Source organism: Diabrotica virgifera, chromosome 3 (genome assembly GCF_917563875.1).
Source record: "Diabrotica virgifera virgifera chromosome 3, PGI_DIABVI_V3a".
Taxonomy (NCBI): Eukaryota; Metazoa; Arthropoda; class Insecta; order Coleoptera; family Chrysomelidae; genus Diabrotica; species Diabrotica virgifera.
The window spans coordinates 116,622,261-116,643,158 of record NC_065445.1 but is presented as its reverse complement, the minus strand read 5'-3'; the positions used below and the strand labels follow the sequence as shown (position 1 = coordinate 116,643,158).

At 32.6% G+C, this 20,898-nt stretch overlaps 2 protein-coding genes across 3 annotated transcripts in view; one reads left to right on the top strand and one right to left on the bottom strand.

Moving 5' to 3' along the window:
- Positions 1 to 756: 756 nt before the first annotated feature.
- On the bottom strand, positions 757 to 11,084 carry LOC126882055 (uncharacterized). Of its 2 annotated transcripts, XM_050646864.1 has the most exons (4): positions 10,410 to 11,079; positions 10,147 to 10,347; positions 9,959 to 10,084; positions 757 to 6,350 (listed from the first exon to the last, which is right to left on the bottom strand). In XM_050646864.1, the coding sequence occupies exons 1-4, from the start codon at positions 11,026 to 11,028 to the stop codon at positions 4,024 to 4,026; spliced, it is 3,273 nt and encodes a 1,090-aa protein (XP_050502821.1). In that variant the 5' UTR covers positions 11,029 to 11,079; the 3' UTR covers positions 757 to 4,023. The 2 variants fall into 2 exon arrangements, with proteins under 2 accessions (XP_050502821.1, XP_050502822.1); XM_050646865.1 differs by lacking the exon at positions 10,147 to 10,347 and having other exon boundaries at positions 10,410 to 11,084.
- Positions 11,085 to 18,073: 6,989 nt separating this feature from the next.
- LOC114330184 (nuclear anchorage protein 1-like) overlaps positions 18,074 to 20,898 on the top strand; it is a 106,102-nt gene continuing 103,277 nt past the window's right edge. Inside the window, exon 1 of the mRNA XM_028279506.2 lies at positions 18,074 to 18,256. Within this exon, the coding sequence (XP_028135307.2) occupies positions 18,189 to 18,256 (68 nt within the window). The 5' untranslated portion in view covers positions 18,074 to 18,188. The remainder of the gene's footprint in view (positions 18,257 to 20,898) is intronic.

Sequence of the window (20,898 nt, the reverse complement as noted above, 5' to 3'; positions counted from 1 at the left end):
GTTTTGTGCTTAGCTAATTTTAAATTAACTGTATTCATCCACTGGCAGATTCTCTCGAATATGATGTCAAACGTGAGATTTATTTCTTCAAGGTACTTTGTGACAATTACCACAGCCACGTCATCGGCATATGCCACGAGCTTAGCACCTCTTGGTAATTCTACCTTTAATAGTCCATCATACATAATATTCCACAAGAGAGGTCCTAGTACAGAACCTTGTGGTACTCCTCCAGTGATTTTGTATTCTTTCGGACCAGACTTTGTGTCATACTTTAAAAGTCCTAGTACAGAACCTTGTGGTACTCCTCCAGTGATTTTGTATTCTTTCGGACCAGACTTTGTGTCATACTTTAAAAGTCGATCAGTGAAGTAGCTCGTCACTATTCTCGTTAAATATGCCGGTACATTCATTTCGATAAGACCTCGCATAATGCAATCCCAGTTGGCGGAGTTAAAAGCATTTTTGATATCCAATGTGGCTACCAAACAATACTTCTTCGTGCCATTTTTCCATCTGGTCCCTGCAATCGCCTGTTTAGCTGTGTTAATGTTATGAGCTTTATTATTGATTTATTTAGTTATATAAGGGATTACCCCCATTACAGAAACAAATATATGCTAACATACAGTATAAAATCAATCTCTATAATTTCTTATAAACTAGAGTAAAATTAAAGTCTTAATTACACATTAAACAAAATATAAACAATTATATGTGACACAAATGAATTATTAAAATAAACAAAAAAGTACCTAGATCTGTCAAGCTCTTTTAATCTGATTCTTAAAATTATAATAAACAAAATATACAGAAATATGCAAAAAAATACAAAAAAAATATGCTAATATACAGTATTGAAGAAAAACTGAGAATAATAGAAAGAAACATTATGAGCAGAATACATGGTCCAATTAAGACAGATCAAGGAGAAATACGAATTTTGATGAATCACGAAATAAGAAATTTAATGGAAGGAGATGACATTGTGGGATTCAGTCAAGCACAAAGACTAAAATGGTTTGGCCACATCCAAAGAAGAGGAGCGGATGAATTAATTAGGCAGATAACAAATTGGACGCCAGTAATAAACAGACCTATAGGAAGACCGAAAATAAGATGGGAAGATCAACTGCGAGAGGATATATCCAATATGGAAATTACAAGCTGGACACCAAGTGGTTGATGCTAAAAGATGAGAAAGAAGGTCTATTCAGGGAAAGAATAGTAGACAAGATGGCCAGTAGTATTAGAGAGACTGCTACTGAAATACTTGGGAAAACGTCAGGAAAACATTTTCGAGGATAAAGAGACTTGGTGGTGGTCAAACGAAGTACAAGGAAAAATAAAAAAGAAGGGAAAATTATATAAAAAGTGACAAGAAACCAGATCCGACACAGATTTTCAAAACGATATGATCGCGAAACGAAAATAATAAAATACTAGTTCACGAAAAGGATGTCAAAAAGAGATGGAGGATGTACTTTGACAGCTTATTAAATGAAGAATTTGACAGACAGCCTGTGGAGTCAGTAACAGTAATGGTCAACACAATATCAAACGAGGAAGTGGCTAAAGCGCTTCAAAAAATAAAGAAAGGAAAAGCAGTAGGACCAGATGATATTCCTGGGGAAGTATGGAGAGCATTGGGAGAGACAGGAACAAGGTGGCTAGCAGGTTTATTTAATAGAATTATGGAAGTTGGACAAATGCCAGATGAATGGAGAAGCAGTATACTAGTACCTGTCTACAAAAAACAAGGGCGATATACAACAATGTACAAACTCCAGGGCTATAAAACTGCTTAGCCACACCATGAAAATATGGGAAAGAGTAATTGATAGACGGATACGTGAAGAGACTGAAATATCCTAGAATCAATTTGGCTTTATGCAGGGTAGATCAACAACAAATGCAATTTTTATTATAAGGCAGTTGATGGAAAAATACAAGAGTAAAGAAACAAACGCTCATATAGTATTCATTGATCTTGAGAAAACATATGATAGAGTTCCTCGAGAGATTCTGTGGTGGGCACTCAACAAGAAAGAAGTCCCTGGCGAATATGTAAAGATTGTGAGAGATATGTATGAGGGAGTAACGACTAGTGTTAGAACAGGTGTGGGAGAGACATAAATTTCATGTGAAAGTATGATTGCACCAACGCTCGGTGCTTAGTCCGTAATTTTTCTCATTAGTTTTGGACCAGATAACAGCGAAACTACAGGGTAACATTCCATGGTGCTTAATGTATGCTGATGATGCCTTGTTAGTAGGAAATAGTGAAAGAGACAAATATACAAAATATACAAAAAAAATATGCTAACATACATTATAAAATCAATCTCTATAATTTCTTATAAACTAGAGTACAATTAAAGTCTTAATTACACATTAAACAAAATATTAACAATTATATGTGACACAAATGAATTATTAAAATAAACAAAAAAGTATCTACATAATTACCTATACGAAATTATAATGTCTTCAAATTATTCATCTATATAGTAAAATATATAATGCATAATAAAAGTGTACTAACTATGTAACTATCTACAACAGAGAGTGAGATAAGGAGGCACCATTTCTCCCAAACTATTCCCCTTACTCCAGAAAATATTTTTAAGAAATTAGAATGGGACAAATGTGTAAACATCAACGTATCATAATTAAACCATTTGAAAACATAGTTTTATTAGAACATATTCAAGAACTAACTGAAATGTTACAACAATTAAATGTAGTTTCGAGAGCTGTAAGCTTAAAAATGAACTACAATAAAACAAAAATAAAGAGCCAGAATCAGACGAACATAACAATACAAAATCATAGCACAGAAAATGTTGAACATTATGTATACAAGGGCCATGTCATCAAACTGGGAAAACCAAATCCGGATGCTGAAATTAAAATAACACAACAGACATGGGCCACTTTTGGTAAACCAGCATATATCTTGAAAAGCACCTCCATTTCTATAAACATACATAGCACATGCATACTACCAGTTTGTACATACAAATTGGAGTGGATCATGGATATCATGGAACAAATTTAAAAAATGAAATGATGTTGGGCCGGTCACACAGTCAATTTCACAGTCACAGGTATGATGATAGCTGGTGGGTACAGAAAATTCTAGAATGGAGACCAAGGAGGATGAAATAAGCATGGGAAGACTCAAGAGATGGGTAGATGACATAAGAGCAGTGGCAGGCAAACAGTGGATCAGAATGGCGCAAGATAGAAAAGGATGGAAGCAATTGTGAGAAGCAAAATGGTTGGGAAAGTAGAAAATATCTATCGTGCTATGCATTAAGAGTATAAGTCAAAAATGGCAATTTTTCACTTCAGCCCTTCAAAGTTTTTATTAACATTGCTGAAATAACTATACAACTAAATAAACATCAAAATGGTGATGAAATATGATTCATAACTGTAGTAATTAACTATTTTACTTTCTATTTTGATAATAATTGATTATAAAATTCAAAATAGTACATAGCACGTTAGATATGTAAAACAATAAAAATAATGCTTGAGATTCATATGAGTCCAGTAAATGAAAAACACACAAAATGTTATTTGCTAAAAACAAAATGGAAATATTAAAATGTAAATGGAAATTGTCTACAAACAAAAACAGATGACTTTTTGTAAAAATGTATCAAGTATGATAAGCATAAAGTTTTAATGAAGGAGCTTCTCAAAATTCATTGAAGAGAACAATGACATACAATTTTGTCTAGTTTTACATTGGAACTGATAAATCTGTATTTCTGGACCTTGCAGGTAAACTACACTCTGTCATTTCAAGCAACTGTGAAGTAGAGCACTTTGAATGTCATAAAAATCTGATATATCCCATAATTATTGTTCGAAAGACAATGTGACCATATTTTAATGATATTATATAACCAATTTGTATATTCCAACTAATAAAATAAATAGATTAATTAAAGGAACTTATTCAAAACAACACCATGTGGACATAGCGTAGATTACCTCTGAGGTCCAGATTTATGATCGGTCCTTAAAAAATTGTTTTCTCCTTTTTTCATATTTTCTATAAGCAACCAATTTTATAGGATCTGTCTTAGTATATTCTGACTTACTTTTTATACCATTAATAAATTTCTGGTCTTTGCCATTTAGAATTGTATTTACACTTTTACACCACATATATACAGAAAGTCTAACAATAAATTTACACAGATTTGAACCAACATTTGAATGTATTTTACAATTGAATACTGAAAATGTTAAAAGTTTATCTTTATTAAGTTGTTCACACAATATAGAGTGTAAAGGTTGCATATGACAGACCCTTGGAATTAGGTAAAACAATTTTGCAAGGGCCTCAGATACATAATGAGTCAACAAATTCCCAGGCACTGTTAAATTTGACATATTATATTGCCTGGCTTCAATAAATTCTGTATCTCCTTTCTTGTCTCTAAATAACATATTGTATTTACATTGCTCACATGAAACCTTCTTCAATACTTTTTTTGCTACATATCCTGCAACATAAGTTACAGTACACCTTCCCACCCGAGTTTTCTTAACATTTGAAACTGACATAGGAAGTGAATAATTAAGGTCAGGTACTAAAGGTGTACAACCTGGTAATACCTCACCAGTTAAAAAAAAACGTAAGGTGTCTAGTGCTCCCTCACTAACATCTTTTTCACAATTGCTTTCAGGTGAATGGAAAGACATAAAATTATTTATAACCAAAGCTTTGAAGGTGGTTATAGCATCTGACACACTTACTGAATTATCTGTAGCTCTATAACTTCTAATTAACCCGAAAAAATTTTCTAAAGCATCTTGCTGAAATGCTCTTAACAGTAAGTAATTATTATTAGTTTTTAATAATTTGTTCTTTAAATATAAAAATCCACGAATGGTAAAATTCAAATTTTTTAATGATGGTACAGAAACAAATTTCTGTTTCTTTCTATCAAAGAATTTCATTTTGTTTAAAACAGTTAAAGATCGTTTCCAAAATTGATCATGGTTTGATGTTAAGGTAACACCACCTTTCAAAGGTTTGCTTACAGGAGCAGTTTTCTGATTGGAATTCAAAGAATCAAAAAGTTCATCTAAAAATAAAATTATACGACCTGTATCTGCCACTTCACTACACAGATTCACTTCAGCTTTCCACTCTACAAGTTTCACCATTAAACTTCCAACTTGGTGACTGAAGACTTGCATGCAGTTCTTCACTTTCATCTTTTTGATTTTGTTCCTCAACACATGTTCGTCTGTTAATTTTGGGCAAATTCTTAAGGGCTCCGATGCATCCAGCTGGTAGAATTGCTCTATGTGGTCCCATTTAGCAATACCCTTCTTTCCATGAAGCTCGAAATGTAGATCCTTGTTTAATAAGTTGTTCCTCAAGCCTTTAAATAGGTGTGGGGTATCATAGAGAGGAACAATTTCTTTGCCATTAACAAGAAATCCAAAATATTGATAGTCTTGTCCTATTCTTAAATATTCCGTCCGGGATTCCTGAATTAATAAGTTGACTGCTGCTGCATTTGGTCCTCCTTGGTCGCATACTGTGGCTACAACAGTTAATCCAATATTTTGCAGTTGTTTAATTACGTCGATTATCAAGTTTTTTAATTTTCTACTTTTTGTAGCTCCATCACTAAATGTATAACAGATTGGCTGCTTCCATTGTTTGTAAATACCTTTAATCATAAACACATTTATATAGTTGGCAAAATTTGGGCACCTTTCAGTACCATAATCTTCTAACCCCTCTATCTTATCTTCTTTTTGGTTGTATTGTAGACGTGTTGACAAAAACATTTCATCGAACATTAATACACAGTGCCGGTCCCTTGGCGTCATTTTGTGGACACTCTTTTGTAACATCTCAAACATGATCTCATTAATTCCAGGATTTAATTTAATCTTATTCAATAAATTTGTCAACGTTCTTTTAGATGGCAAAGAAAAAATTTTTGACAGCAGTTTGTACCCTTTTCCACTTCCTTTAAATAGTGTTAGAGCCAGGACCTTCTCATCTATGGTAAATTTTCTTCCCTTCAGTTTTTGTTGTTGGGTACGAATTTGAGACAAAATAAATGTATATGTTAATGGATTAACCTGCTCAGCCAATTTTCTAAATGGTACTGTTTCTGATAAACGTTTAGCAGCCTGTAATTTTTCTTGGTAACTTGATAATCTATATGCCAACTTATGAATTCTATTACTTGATGCAACAATTTTTGTATACATTTTCCTTTTCTTTGGTGTTAAGTACTGCTTCCTTGAAATTTGTATACTTTTTAAAATGCCTCTCCTTGCCTTCCTGCCTTGCTGTTTGCCTATAACAATGCAATAATATTACAATTAAAAACATTTTTAAACTACAGTAAAACCTGTGTTAACGGCCACCTGCCAAAAGCGGCCAGTGTAAAAATTCCCCTTACCAATTATATGTAGACTACAAAAACTGGCAATACCGGACACCTTTATGTATCGGCCAATAGTTCTTTCATTTTTAGTGGCCGTTACTGACAGGTTTCACTGTATTTCAAACATTTTTGCAAAACATTACAAAACATACAAATATTTGCAAACATACAAAACATGATTAGAGAGTTATCAAGTAACTCTAGGAGAATACGGTAACGTTATTTTAGCAATGGAGCATGCGCAGTATGAATATTGAATAACGGAACTGATTTTAACGTTAACGGGCTGCAGCGATATGAAAATGGTTATTCATTTTTAATTATAATGTACTTCTTCATCATGAGTAATTATGTATTGTCTTTTAAATGTGTATTTATTTTTGTAATTAGTATCAACTTGAAATGATAATATACATTTATCGTTTAAGGTATGACTATGTTTTGACTCTAAAATAAATGTTTTAAAAATCGAATCCTGCCTCTTTCGGTTAGTAACTACCCATGGATATCACAAATTGTGCTTACTGATAGGTTTGTTCGTAGAATGATCAGCAACTCTTGCCAACCATCAGACACATGTGCATTCGTAGTCTATGAATGCTAACTATTAACTGCACAACGCTAACTGTTAACTGCTCATGCATCTTATGGTTGGCAGCAGTTGCTAATCGTTTGTGTCGTACTATGAACAAACCTATTAGGTCTGGATCCCGTGTACCAAAAAAATTGATTAATAGCAAGCTGAAAATTTGTTAATAGCTTAACGGTGTCCAGTTGGACAAACTTTGATGTATTGTGGCACTGGAACAGGGGTAGTTTTAATTGTGAAACAGTTTGGAAACTCAGATTTGGAACATCAGATTACGAAAACATCCCATATATTTTGTCGGACAGAACATCCAATTGATCTGTTACCCTTTCATTAAATTCTCATGCAAAAATCAGACTGCTATTACTAACCAACATGATTCCTGTAGTTTGACATGGTCTTCGTGTTCTACTCATTAAAATGCCCAGTTGGCGATTTTTTCACCAGTCTGGTTTTTGCATGAGAGTTTAATGAATTGTAACAAATCAATTGGAAGTTTTATCTGACAAATTACATAAACATTTTCGTAGTTTGACGTTCCAAATTTTTAACCTGTTCCACAGTTAAAACTTCTAGTGTTCCCATACATCAAAGTTTGTCGGACTAGACACTGTTAAGCTATTAATAAATTTACAGCTTGCTATTAATCAACTTTTTTTGGTACGCGGGATCCAGGTCTATATGGAATAAATAAATAACAAAACAAATTCCCTGTCAAAACTGCATTTATTTTGAATAGAATGAAAAACAAAATAATATTGTTTTAACAAAATAGGGGATAAATGTTAAAATTTAGTATTAATAAAGTTTGTCACATTGGCCTAAAATTAATGTCACTAGTTACGTTAGTGTCACATATAAATAATTGTAATAATATTAATAAAAACCATAATTCCTAGCATGAGTGCGTCCTGTTTTTTGATAATTTAGTTAAGCAAGGAAACGTAAATGAGTTTCTAATAGGGCTTTTCATCGATTGTCATTTGTTTCGAGCTTCTGTTAGATGTTGTATAATCGTGTATAATATTACTATAAACGGATTATACGACACATGACAGAAGCCCACAACAAATGACTGTGAATAAAAATCCCTACAAGGGAACACGAAAAAAATTAACATTATCCGATCAGCTCGACTTCCACAGTTCACTACTATACAAGTTACAGGCATGTTTTCAGCACTTAAAATCACCAAAAACGAAAAGTTTATAAAATAATCAATCTAATGAATGTCTTTAAATACTATATTAAGCTCAAAATCACGACAAAAAACAAATTAAAATTAACATTATTCTGATCAGTTGGACTTCCACAATTCACTACTATAACAATTCACAGGCATGTTGTCAGCACTCAAAATCACCAAAAACGTAAAGTTTATAAAATAATTAATCTACTGAATGTCTAAATACTATATTAGCTCAAAATCAGGACAAAAAACAAATTAAAATTAACATTATCCCGATCAGTTGGACCTCCACAGTTCACTACTATACAAGTCACAGGCACGTTGTCAGCACTCAAAATCACCAAAAACGTAAAGTTTATAAAATAATTAATCTAATGAATGTCTTTAAATACTATACTACCTCAAAATCACGACAAAAAACAAATAAGAAAAATCAATAATTACATTGAGTTTAGGTTAAGAACAGTTTTGTGTGCCAACCAATGAACTGTCAATACGGAACAATATATACAATTTAAATTCCCGCCATATTTTTTCAATGTTCAACACGTTTGCAAAGTTCAACTTAAATATCTTATGTTTGCAAAAATGGCAACCGCTTTCCAAACATGTTTGACGTTAGCAAGTCGTTCAGAACCATAAAGCGCAAACTGATTGCCAACGTTTGCATCTGGTGAACGCGCCCATATGTATCTTGGGTAAAACAAACCAAAAATAGAAAAAAAAATTAAACAAATTTAATTATATTGCTGTCAAATACAACATTTAGTGACTGACAGCTACCAACTTTTAACGTGAACGTCAAGCACAAATTCTACCACTTGATAACTCTAAAATTACATATACGTTAAAACTTATACCGTATAAAAATAGCGTTTACGTGTCAAAATAACGGATGGATAGAATTTTACTTGATAACTCTCTATTAACCCTAAACCTTATGTAGGTTCCATGTATGCGTAAGGGTGGGTAAAAAATGTCCACCTAAAAAATAGCTACAGTAAAAACTATGTTACCAGCCACCTGCCAAAATCGACCACCTGTACTAACGACCAGTTTAAAAATTCCCCAAACCGTTATATGTAGACTACAAAAACTGGTAATACCAGCCACCTTGCTATAACAGCCAATAGTTCTTTCATTTTTAGTGGCCGTTACTGACAGGTTTTACTGTAATACTGAGAATTGTTACAAATGGATTAAACTTAAGAATCTTATGCTTAGTAGACACAGCATTTCCTAAAATATTAATATAAACGATATAAGTACAAACCTTCAACAAAATTACAATGTAAATCAAAATTAAAATACTAGTAAAAATCAGTAATTCAGATCTGTCGATTTTCTCCACATTCTTCCTCTCAGCCTTCTCATTAGTGTGGCAGATAATTGTGTCGATTATGTAAGTGTAAGTCAATAATTATGTGGATTATGTTCCTGCCAACGAGAAATTATACAGAAACCTTTAGTAATAAGTTTTACCAACCCAGGGTGGACATTTTGTGCCCACCCATATTTAACTAAAAATATTACTTTTATTTTCAAAAATATTGGTAGAACCCAATTTACATTCCATATAGGGCAGACTTTTTAACAATAAATAATTTTTGAAAAATTTTGGAACACCTAATAAATATGTTACAAGGGAATGTACATTAAGTGGACTTTTTATCCACCCTTGGGCATTTAAGGGTTAGACCCACCCTTGGGTATTTACTATTAGAATAATTAATTACTTACCACCAGCATTTCTGTCTTGCTCCATATTGTCAGATAAGTCTTGCTGGGAAGTAGAAGGCCTGGCATTTCTGTCTTGCTCCATATTATCAGATAGGTCTTGCTGGTAAGTAGGAGACTTGGCATAATCTAGATAAATAAGAATATTATTACAATTAAGAATTTAGTTAAGGCACATTTTTATATATTACCATGATCAATAAACCTCTTTTTGGCTGGAGTTTCCTCAATATCTGTTTCCATTATGTCTTGCTGGGAAGTAGAAGGTCTGGCATTTCTGTCTTGCTCCATATTATTAGATAAATCTTGCTGGGAAGTAGAAGGCCTAGCATTTCTGTCTTGGTCCATATTATCAGATAGGTCTTGCTGGGAAGTAGGAGACTTGGCATAATCTAGATAAATAAGAATATTATTACAATTAAGAATTTAGTTAAGGCACATTTTTATATATTACCATGATCAATAAACCTCTTTTTGGCTGGAGTTTCCTCAATATCTCTTTCCATTATGTCTTGCTGGGAAGTAGAAGGTCTGGCATTTCTGTCTTGCTCCATATTACTAGATAAATCTTGCTGGGAAGTAGAAGGCCTGGCATTTCTGTCTTGCTCCATATTTCTGTCTTGCTGGGAAGTAGAAGGCCTGACATAACCTAAATAATTTTCTTCATCCTGATAATCTGAGGTACATTTCTTACTTTGTGGCGGTAAAAATAAGCGCGGGATGGCCCCTTTGATAATTCCTCTCCTTCCAGATTTCACGTCTGGTACCCTATCTTCTTCTTTAAAATGCCTAGAACAAATACAAAAATTCTTGTAAACACGTAGTGGTGTATACTTACTTAATCGATTCGTTTTGATTAGTTTCAACCATTCCAAAAACATGTCCATCGCATCATGTGGATTTGGAAAACGAAATCGTTTGCTTGTTGAATCGGTGCAACCAGGAACGCAACATTTTTTAAGTCTTGTTGTATGTTGTTCCATTTCAATAATGGTAAAACTCTGTCTTAGCTCAATTTTTAAAAAAACAAAACAAGACAAAATCAACACAAAGCAATTTGTAATGGCGTACATGCGTACATATTACAATAGAAATTGTGATAGCAAATCAACAAATCCCGCCAGCAAATGTGTCATGCGCAACGAAGTCATGTCATGCGTCATGTCATTCTACTGTCATGTCATGACTACTAGCACCGCTAAGCGGACGCGCCCACAAGCAGAACATTGTGATCGCTATTCCTATCCTACTTACATTACTATGTTGGTTTTTACTGTGAATAAAAGTTGCTTACTTTTACGTAGGGTGTAGGGAATTAAAATCTAACTCGGGGTTTCCATTTAAGTTTTTAAAGTTACCCCCCTCCCCACCTCCAGAGGGTGGAGTGGTGGGTCGTGTTTGGTGTCATTCAATACAAAAATAATGAACACTAGACCAGGGCGGATCTGTTTTGAGGTGGATGTGAAAGGTGGTTGAATTTTGTATAATACAGGGTGAGTCATGAGGAACTGTACATACTCCTACCTCGTATAGAGGCTCCTATGGGGAATAACAAATGACCATTAAAAAGTGTCTGCTCCCATTGTTTAATAATATACTGGGCGAGTTTCGCATTTTGACAGAAATTTGTATTCGCCATAATTTTTGAACGGTCAGATCGATGTGTCTCTTATTTTGGTCAATCGTTACACTATTACCACCTTATCAACTGATTTATTCAAACTAGAAAAAAATCAGGTCCGGCTTCAAAAAAATTAGTTCGTTTGGGTCTTAGAAAAAATTTCACCCTGTATACGCTTTTTGAAAACTATAATATGAATTTGATAAATTAGACAAATAAGCAATTAAAATGACATACCTATTTATTTTTTCCCCACACGATTACTTAATTTTTTATAAAAAAATCAAATTTGACTATGAATTAAAAGTTTGGTAAAGTGAACCATAGATTAAAAAAAAATAACTTTTATTACAAAAATTAATTTTTTTTGAACAAATATTTAATTTATGTTACCACCCAATCAACTAATTTATACTAACTAGAAAAAAATCAGGCCCGGATTTAAAAAATTAGTTCATTTTAGTCTTAGAAAAAATTTCACCCTGTATACGCTTTTTGAAAACTCTAATCTGAGTTTTAGAAATTAGACAAATAGGCAATTAAAACGGCATATTTATTTTATTTTTTTCCCCACACAATTACTTAATTTTTTATAAAAAATTCAAATTTGACTGTGAATAATTAAAAGTTTGGTAAAGTTATATTTACTAGAAACCAGATTTAAAAAAAAAACTTTTATTATAAAAATTAATTTTTTTGAACCAATATTTAATTTATGCTACCACCCAATCACCTGATTTATTCAAACTAGAAAAAATCAGGCCCGGACTTAAAAAATTAGTTCGTTTTGGTCTTCACCCTGTATAGGCTTTTTGAAAACTCTTGTATGAATTTTACAAATTAGACAAATAGGCAATTAAAATGGCTTATTTATTTTTTTCCTCACACAATTACTTATTTTTTTATTAAAAAATCAATTTTGTCAAAATCGGAATTTAACCATAAAAATAAAAAAAATTTAAATAACGTTTTTCTTAAAATTAAAAGCTTCACCATTTTTTTTCTATACCACGTCTAGATCTAAAACCCATAACACTTCTCTTGGGACTCTATAGTTTAACATAGACGTGATCAAATAGATAAATTTTAAATTTTTTCACTTAATTTTTGCGATTTAACTTTGCAATTAACAAATATGCACCTTTCATTTTTAAAAATTCATAACTTTTATGAGAAGAAGACTGAAAGTCTACAACAATTTTCATAGTCTTCACAATGGTAGGAGATATGTGCTGTAAAAATTCCAGCAAAAAAAAATATTAAACCGGAACAGAGTTGTAGCCAGTTAAACCGTGATTTCATTTTTGTTTTCATTTTTGGGTTAAAATTCCGATTTTGACAAATTTGATTTTTTAATAAAAAATTAAGTAATAGTGTGGGGAAAAAATAAATAAGCCATTTTAATTGCCTATTTGTCTAATTTCTAAAATTCATATTAGAAATTTCAGAAAGCGTATAAAGGGTGAAATTTTTTCTAAGACCAAAATGAACTAATTTTTTAAATCCGGGCCTGATTTTTTTCTAGTTTGAATAAATCAGTTGATTATGTGGTAACATAAATTAAATATTTGTTAAAAAAAATTAATTTTTTTAATAAAAGTTATTTTTTTTAAATCTATGGTTCACTTTACCAAACTTTTAATTCATAGTCAAATTTGATTTTTTTATAAAAAAATAAGTAATAGTGTGGGGAAAAAATAAATATGTCATTTTAATTGCTTATTTGTCTAATTTGTAAAATTCATATTATAGTTTTCAAAAAGCATATACAGGGTGAAATTTTTTCTAAGACCCAAACGAACTCATTTTTTTGAAGCCGGACCTGATTTTTTTCTAGTTGGAATAAATCAGTTGATTAGATGGTAATAGTGTAACGATTGACCAAAATAAGAGACATATCGATCTGACCGTTCAACAATTATGACGAATACAATTTTCTGTCAAAATGCGAAACTCGCCCTGTATATTATTAAACAATGGGAGCAGACACTTTTTAATGGTCATTTGTTTTTCCCCATAGGAGCCTCTATACGAGGTAGGAGTATGTACAGTTCTTCATGACTCACCCTGTATGCGACTGTTATTCAATATTTTTCAACCACTTTGATTGCACTTAGAACCTTCATAATTCGCTTAGAAAATTCTTAGAATATACTTAAACCGTGCACCAAATTTCAATAAAATTGACCAAATAGATTCTGCATAATAATTTTGAAATCTAAATTTATTTAAAAAATTTCAAATTTTTTAAAAACTTTCTGAACAAAAACTAGATTAAAAAAGATCAAGGCAGGTTTTGTTTATATTTGATTCAGAGTTGGACCACCATCTCCATATAGCTATTTCAGCATCCTTATGCCTCATCGGTGAAGCTCAGAAGTCTCAACTCTGAAGGAAATACAAACAATTCTACCAATTTAAGGCAAACCATCGCAATGCAATGAACCCACCTCTAAGACGCGATTCAGCGACATCTCTCGTATTACGAGGAAAACAACGAAAAGCCCCAGATGCAAAGTTTACTACTTTTTAAACAATTAGAATAATTGAAATAAAAATATAATAAACAATATTTTAAATCCAAGACTTTTCGTTAATAAACTGCTTTCTGGCTGCATCCCATATCTCCGGATTTTACAATATATAATCACAAGAGACGACGAAAGTAGGAGAAAGCAAATAGAGGACGCTTAGGCCACGCATTTACCTTCCCTTCGTCAAGGAAAAGGACCGAAAGACAGTTTCTAAATACTCAAACTGAGTAAAAATGAAAAAGATGAAAAAGATTAAGGCAGGTTTTGTTTATATTTGATTCAGAGTTGGACCACCATCTCCATATAGCTATTTCAGCATCCTTATGCCTCATCGGTGAAGCTCAGAAGTCTCAACTCTGAAGGAAATACAAACAATTCTACCAATTTAAGGCAAACCATCGCAATGCAATGAACCCACCTCTAAGACGCGATTCAGCGACATCTCTCGTATTACGAGGAAAACAACGAAAAGCCCCAGATGCAAAGTTTACTACTTTTTAAACAATTAGAATAATTGAACTAAAAATATAATAAACAATATTTTAAATCCAAGACTTTTCGTTAATAAACTGCTTTCTGCTGCATCCCATATCTCCGGATTTTACAATATATAATCACAAGAGACGACGAAAGTAGGAGAAAGCAAATAGAGGACGCTTAGGCCACGCATTTACCTTCCCTTCGTCAAGGAAAAATACCGAAAGACAGTTTCTAAATACTCAAACTGAGTAAAAATGAAAAAGATGAAAAAGATCAAGGCAGGTTTTGTTTATATTTGATTCAGAGTTGGACCACCATCTCCATATAGCTATTTCAGCATCCTTATGCCTCATCGGTGAAGCTCAGAAGTCTCAACTCTGAAGGAAATACAAACAATTCTACCAATTTAAGGCAAACCATCGCAATGCAATGAACCCACCTCTAAGACGCGATTCAGCGACATCTCTCGTATTACGAGGAAAACAACGAAAAGCCCCAGATGCAAAGTTTACTACTTTTTAAACAATTAGAATAATTGAAATAAAAATATAATAAACAATATTTTAAATCCAAGACTTTTCGTTAATAAACTGCTTTCTGGCTGCATCCCATATCTCCGGATTTTACAATATATAATCACAAGAGACGACGAAAGTAGGAGAAAGCAAATAGAGGACGCTTAGACCACGCATTTACCTTCCCTTCGTCAAGGAAAAGGACCGAAAGACAGTTTCTAAATACTCAAACTGAGTAAAAATGAAAAAGATGAAAAAGATCAAGGCAGGTTTTGTTTATATTTGATTCAGAGTTGGACCACCATCTCCATATAGCTATTTCAGCATCCTTATGCCTCATCGGTGAAGCTCAGAAGTCTCAGAACTAGATTATTTAGAAGTTTGCTAATTTTTTAACATACGAAGAGGTTCTCTACCTATCTGATACACTTTACAGAATTAAAATCGGATTATTTAAGCGGCCTCAGCACTGTTTTAAAGTTATAAACAATGTTTTGGCTTATAAACAAATACAGTGAGGACGTTTGAGTTGGAATAAATTCATTTTCTTGAGAATGGAAGACTCTGGAGATAAATCCCGAAACAGATCGATTTTTATTTTTAAATTATAATTTTTTGGCATAAATATCATACGTAGTGACGCCATCCATCTGGGTGTGATGATGTAATCTAAATATTGGAATTAATTTAATTCAAATTTTTTTTTAATTCAAACCCTGGATAAATAATTATGTTAATGTTTATATTAGTAAATACAAAATTAAATAGCCTTTCGATTGAGCTATCACACGGCACCTATTCTTATCTAAAAAAATCATCGATTACGTCTTCACGCTTAGATGGATGACGTCACTAGTATGATATATACAGCGTGTCTACTTGAGTTGGAAACATATGGGAAACTTTTTTATTATTAATTTTACGAAAAAAAGTTATTCTTTATAAAAAATTCTGCATGCCCCAAAACCTAAGATTCAATTATCAGATATCAAATTTTCTCAATATTATACGAGGTATGTCAAAAAATATGAATTTCGGCTAAGGGTAAAGTACCTTTATTTCTCTCAATATCGAAAATTCTTATGATAAAAAGTTGTTTGGAATTAAAAACTAAGATGAAATATGCAATTACATGCTTCTTATTGAAAAAAAAAAATATTTTTCTCAAATTTATGGATACCCAACATCGTTTTTAATTATTACAAATATCATAACTCGTTTATTATTCATTTTACGAAAAAAAGTTATTCTTCATAAAAAACTTTGCATGGTCTAAAATCTAAGACACAACCATGATATATCAACTTTTATTAATTTTATACGAGGTGTGTCAAAAAATATGAAATTCGCTCAATATTATAGCACCTTTATATTTCACAGTATTTCAATTAGAAGGATGTAATTGCATATTGACACATAGTTTTTAATTCTAAACAACTTTTTTAATAACCGTTTTCAATATTGTAAAAAATAAAGGTACTTTACTCTTGAGTGAAATTCATATTTTTTTACATAACTCGTATAAAATTAATAAAATGTCATATCTGTTGGTTGAATCTTCGGTCTTAGGGACATACAGAGATTTTTATAAAGAATACCTTTTCTTCGTAAAAGTAATAATAAAAGAGTTATCGTATGTGTAATGAATAAAAACGAAGTTAGTATCAATAAATTTGAGAAAAATTTGGAAAATATTTTTTTCCAATTAGAAGCATGTAATTACATATTTGAGCTTGGTTTTTATTTCCAAACAACTTTTCATAATAAGAATTTTCGATATTGAGAGAAATAAAGGTACTTTACTCTTGAACGAAGTTCATATTTTTTGACATACCTCGTATAATATTGACAAAATTTGATATCTGACAATTGAATCTTCGGTTTTGGGGCATGCAGAACTTTTTATAAAGAATAACTGTTTTTCGTAAAATTCATAGTTTCCCATATGTTTCCAACTCAAGTAGACACGCTGTATACCAAAAAATTAGAACTTAAAAATAAAAATCGACCTGTTTCGGGATTTATCTCCAGAGACGCCTATTCTAGAGAAAATGAATTTATACCAACTCAAACGTTCTCACTGTATTTGTTTATAAGCCAAAAAATTGTTGGTAACTTTAAAACAGTGCTGAGGTCGCCTTAATAATCCGATTTTAATTCTGTAAAGTGTATTAGATAGGTAGAGAACTTCCTTATATGTAAAAAAATTAGCAAACTTCTAAATGGTCTACTTTTTCTTCAGACAGTTTTTAAAAACTTTTAAACTTTTTTAAAAAAATTTAGATTGCAAAATTATTCTGCAAAATCTATCAGGTCGATTTTAATGAAATTTGGTGAACGACTTAAATATGTCGTAGGAGTAATTTTCTAAGCTAATTACGAAAGTGCAACCAAAGTGTTTGAAAAACATTGAATAAAAACAGGCTTATTTTGCCCCCTTATTTTGTATTTATTGCTATTTTGCAGAAAGGATAATAATTTAACCAGTCGTTTATCATACAAAATTAAATTATCTTTATTTTATTTTTCCATGACTTTGTTCCAAAATGAATCGTTTTAAAGTTATATCTAAGCAAAGAAAGTAGAAAAAAATCGATGTTTTTCGAAATTTTTAATTATTTTAATTTTTTTATTAATGTTTCGGGCATATTTCAGAAGGAGCATAAGTCAATTATTATTGTTGAAGTTATCACCTAACTCTATCTGCAAAAATCGGAATGCCACCTCGCACATCCAAAAATAGACGTTTTTTCACATATCCGCCCTAGTCTACATGTAATTTTCAGTTTTTCGATTCGATGTTCAGTTCGCGAAATATTTTTGGGGCACCCTATATATTCACACATATAGTTTATTTACCTCTAATTAAATCTTTTTACAATGTGATAAAAATAAAACTATTCTCTCGTTTATAAACTCAAACAAAAGGTCAGGTTTTGTTAGATAATATAATTTTTATCACTATTTTTTGATGTATTAACACTTGTCGCAAAAAATTAAGATTAAACGTCCATGACGGTTCAATAGGCTTAGTAATGTGAATTTTTTTAATGTTTTGTATCTATTTCAAATATTGCTAGAAGATGGTTGCAAGTGTAGTGTTTTTCTTAGTGATTTTAATGGGACTCATCAATACAGAGGCGGTAGTCACGTAAGTATAAAGCTTTTCCTAAATACAGTAAGGTCTCGTTTTATGCGGTGGATACGTTCTACAGAAAAACGCATATAAAAAAATCGCATAAAAAAAGACTTAACTTGCATTGAAAAGTAGGGATACGTTCCGTAGTTTTCTAAAATCACATTAAATGGTCCACCAAAAATTGTTTTGTCCACCAAAAATTGTATGTGTTTGATGTTTTTTTCTCCATTAGGCCAAATAAAATCTTAAAGAAGGAATTAAAAACGTAGACTAACGACATTGAAATTGCAAAAACCTCTTCTAATGAAACATAAAACTTTCATCATTCTCTTTGCCTTATCCCTATGCGGGGTCGGCTTCCCTAATTGCATTTCTCCACACAATTCTATCTTGGGTCATATCAATGTTAACCCCCTTTACCAACATGTCCTGCCTTATCGCCTCCCCCCAGGTCTTCTTTGGTCTTCCTCTCCTACTCCTTCCCGGAATCTGCACTTCAGCTATTCTTCGTATTGGGTGATTAACGTCTCGACGTTGAACATGACCAAACCATCTTAACCTATGCTCTCTCATTTTGGCATCAATTGGTGCCACACCTAGACTTCCCCTAATATACTCATTTCTAATTTTATCCTTCTTTGTCACTCCACTCATCCATCTAAGCATTCTCATTTCCGCCACATGCATTCGTTGTTCCTCTTTCTTTTTCACTGCCCAACATTCAGTTCCGTACATCATAGCCGGTCTTATGACTGTTTTATAGAATTTTCACTTCAGCTTCATTGGAATTTTTCTGTCACACAACACACCACTCGCTTCTTTCCACTTCATCCATCCAGCCCTAATTCTACTGCATGCATCTCCATCTATTTCTCCATTACTCTGTAATACCGATCCTAGATACTTAAAACTATTGCTTTTCACAATCATTTCACCATCAAAAGATACCATTTTATTTGTAGTAGCTCCATCTTTAAATGAACATTCCAAATACTCTGTTTTTGTCCTACTAAGTTTTAAACCTTTTTCCTCCAGAGCTTGTCTCCACTGTTCCAGTTTTTGTTCTAAGTCTCTTTCACTATTTCCTACTAACACGACATCATCAGCATACATTAAGCACCATGGAATGTTACCCTGTAGTTTCGCTGTTATCTGGTCCAAAACTAATGAGAATAAATACGGACTAAGCACAGAGCCTTGGTGCAATCCTACTTTCACATGAAATTTATCAGTCTCTCCCACACCTGTCCTGACACTAGTCGTTACTCCTTCATACATATCCCTCACAATCTTTACATATTCACCAGGGACTCCTTTCTTATTGAGTGCCCACCACAGAATCTCTCGAGGAACTATATCATATGCTTTCTCAAGATCAATGAATACCATATGAGCGTTTGTTTCTTTACTCCTGTATTTTTCCATCAACTGCCTTATAATGAAAATTGCATCTGTTGTTGATCTACCCTGCATAAAGCCAAATTGATTCTCGGATATTTCGGTCTCTTCACGTATCCGTCTATCAATTACTCTTTCCCATATTTTCATGGTGTGGCTAAGCAGTTTTATAGCCCTGTAGTTTGTACATTGTTGTATATCTCCCTTGTTTTTGTAAACAGGTACCAGTATACTGCTTCTCCATTCGTCTGGCATTTGTCCGACTTCCATAATTATATTAAATAGACCTGCTAGCCACCTTGTTCTTGTCTCTCCCAAGGCTCTCCATACTTTCCCAGGAATATCATCTGGTCCTACCGCTTTTCCTTTCTTTATTTTTTGAAGCGCTTGAGCCACTTCCTCGTTGGTTATTTTGGTGACCATTGCTGCTACTGTCTCCGTTGACTCTACCGGCTGTCTGTCAAATTCTTCATTTAATAAGCTGTCAAAGTACTTTCTCCATCTCTTTTTGACATCCCTTTCGTGAACTAGTATTTTATTATTTTCATCTCGGATACATCTAATCTGATTAAAATCTTTTGCTTTCTTTGCTCTCTGTTTGGCTATTTTATATATCTTCGTTTCGCCTTCCCTGGTATCAAGTTGATCGTATAGGTTTGAATACGCTTCTGCTTTGGCTTTTGCTACTGCTACCTTCGCTTCCTTTTTCGCCACCATATAGTTTTGAAGATCTGTGTCGGATCTGGTTTCTTGCCACTTTTTATATAATTTTCTCTTCTCTTTTATTTTTCCTTGTACTTCGTTTGACCACCACCAAGTCTCTTTATCCTCAAACTTTTTTCCTGACGTTTTACCAAGTATTTCAATAGCAGTCTCTCTAATACTACTGGCCATTTTTCTCCAAATTGTATTAGGACTTCCTTTCATGTTCCAACATATTTTCTATACTATTCTTCTCCTGAATAGACCTTCTTTCTCATCTTTCAGTAGCCACCACTTGATTTTTTGTGGTCCTCTCCGATATTTTTGTTTAGTTTCGCTTTTTACTTCGATGTCCAGAACAAGCAGCTTATGTTGTTGGCTTACTGTCTCACTAACTATTACCTTGCAGTCCTTGCATTCACGTATGTCTTCTTTCCTTATCATGAAGTAGTCTATTTGGGATTTATGTTGTCCACTTTTGTAGGTAATAAGTTGAGTTTCTCTCTTTTTAAAGAATGTGTTAACAATCGCCATATCCAATGCTGTTGCTAATT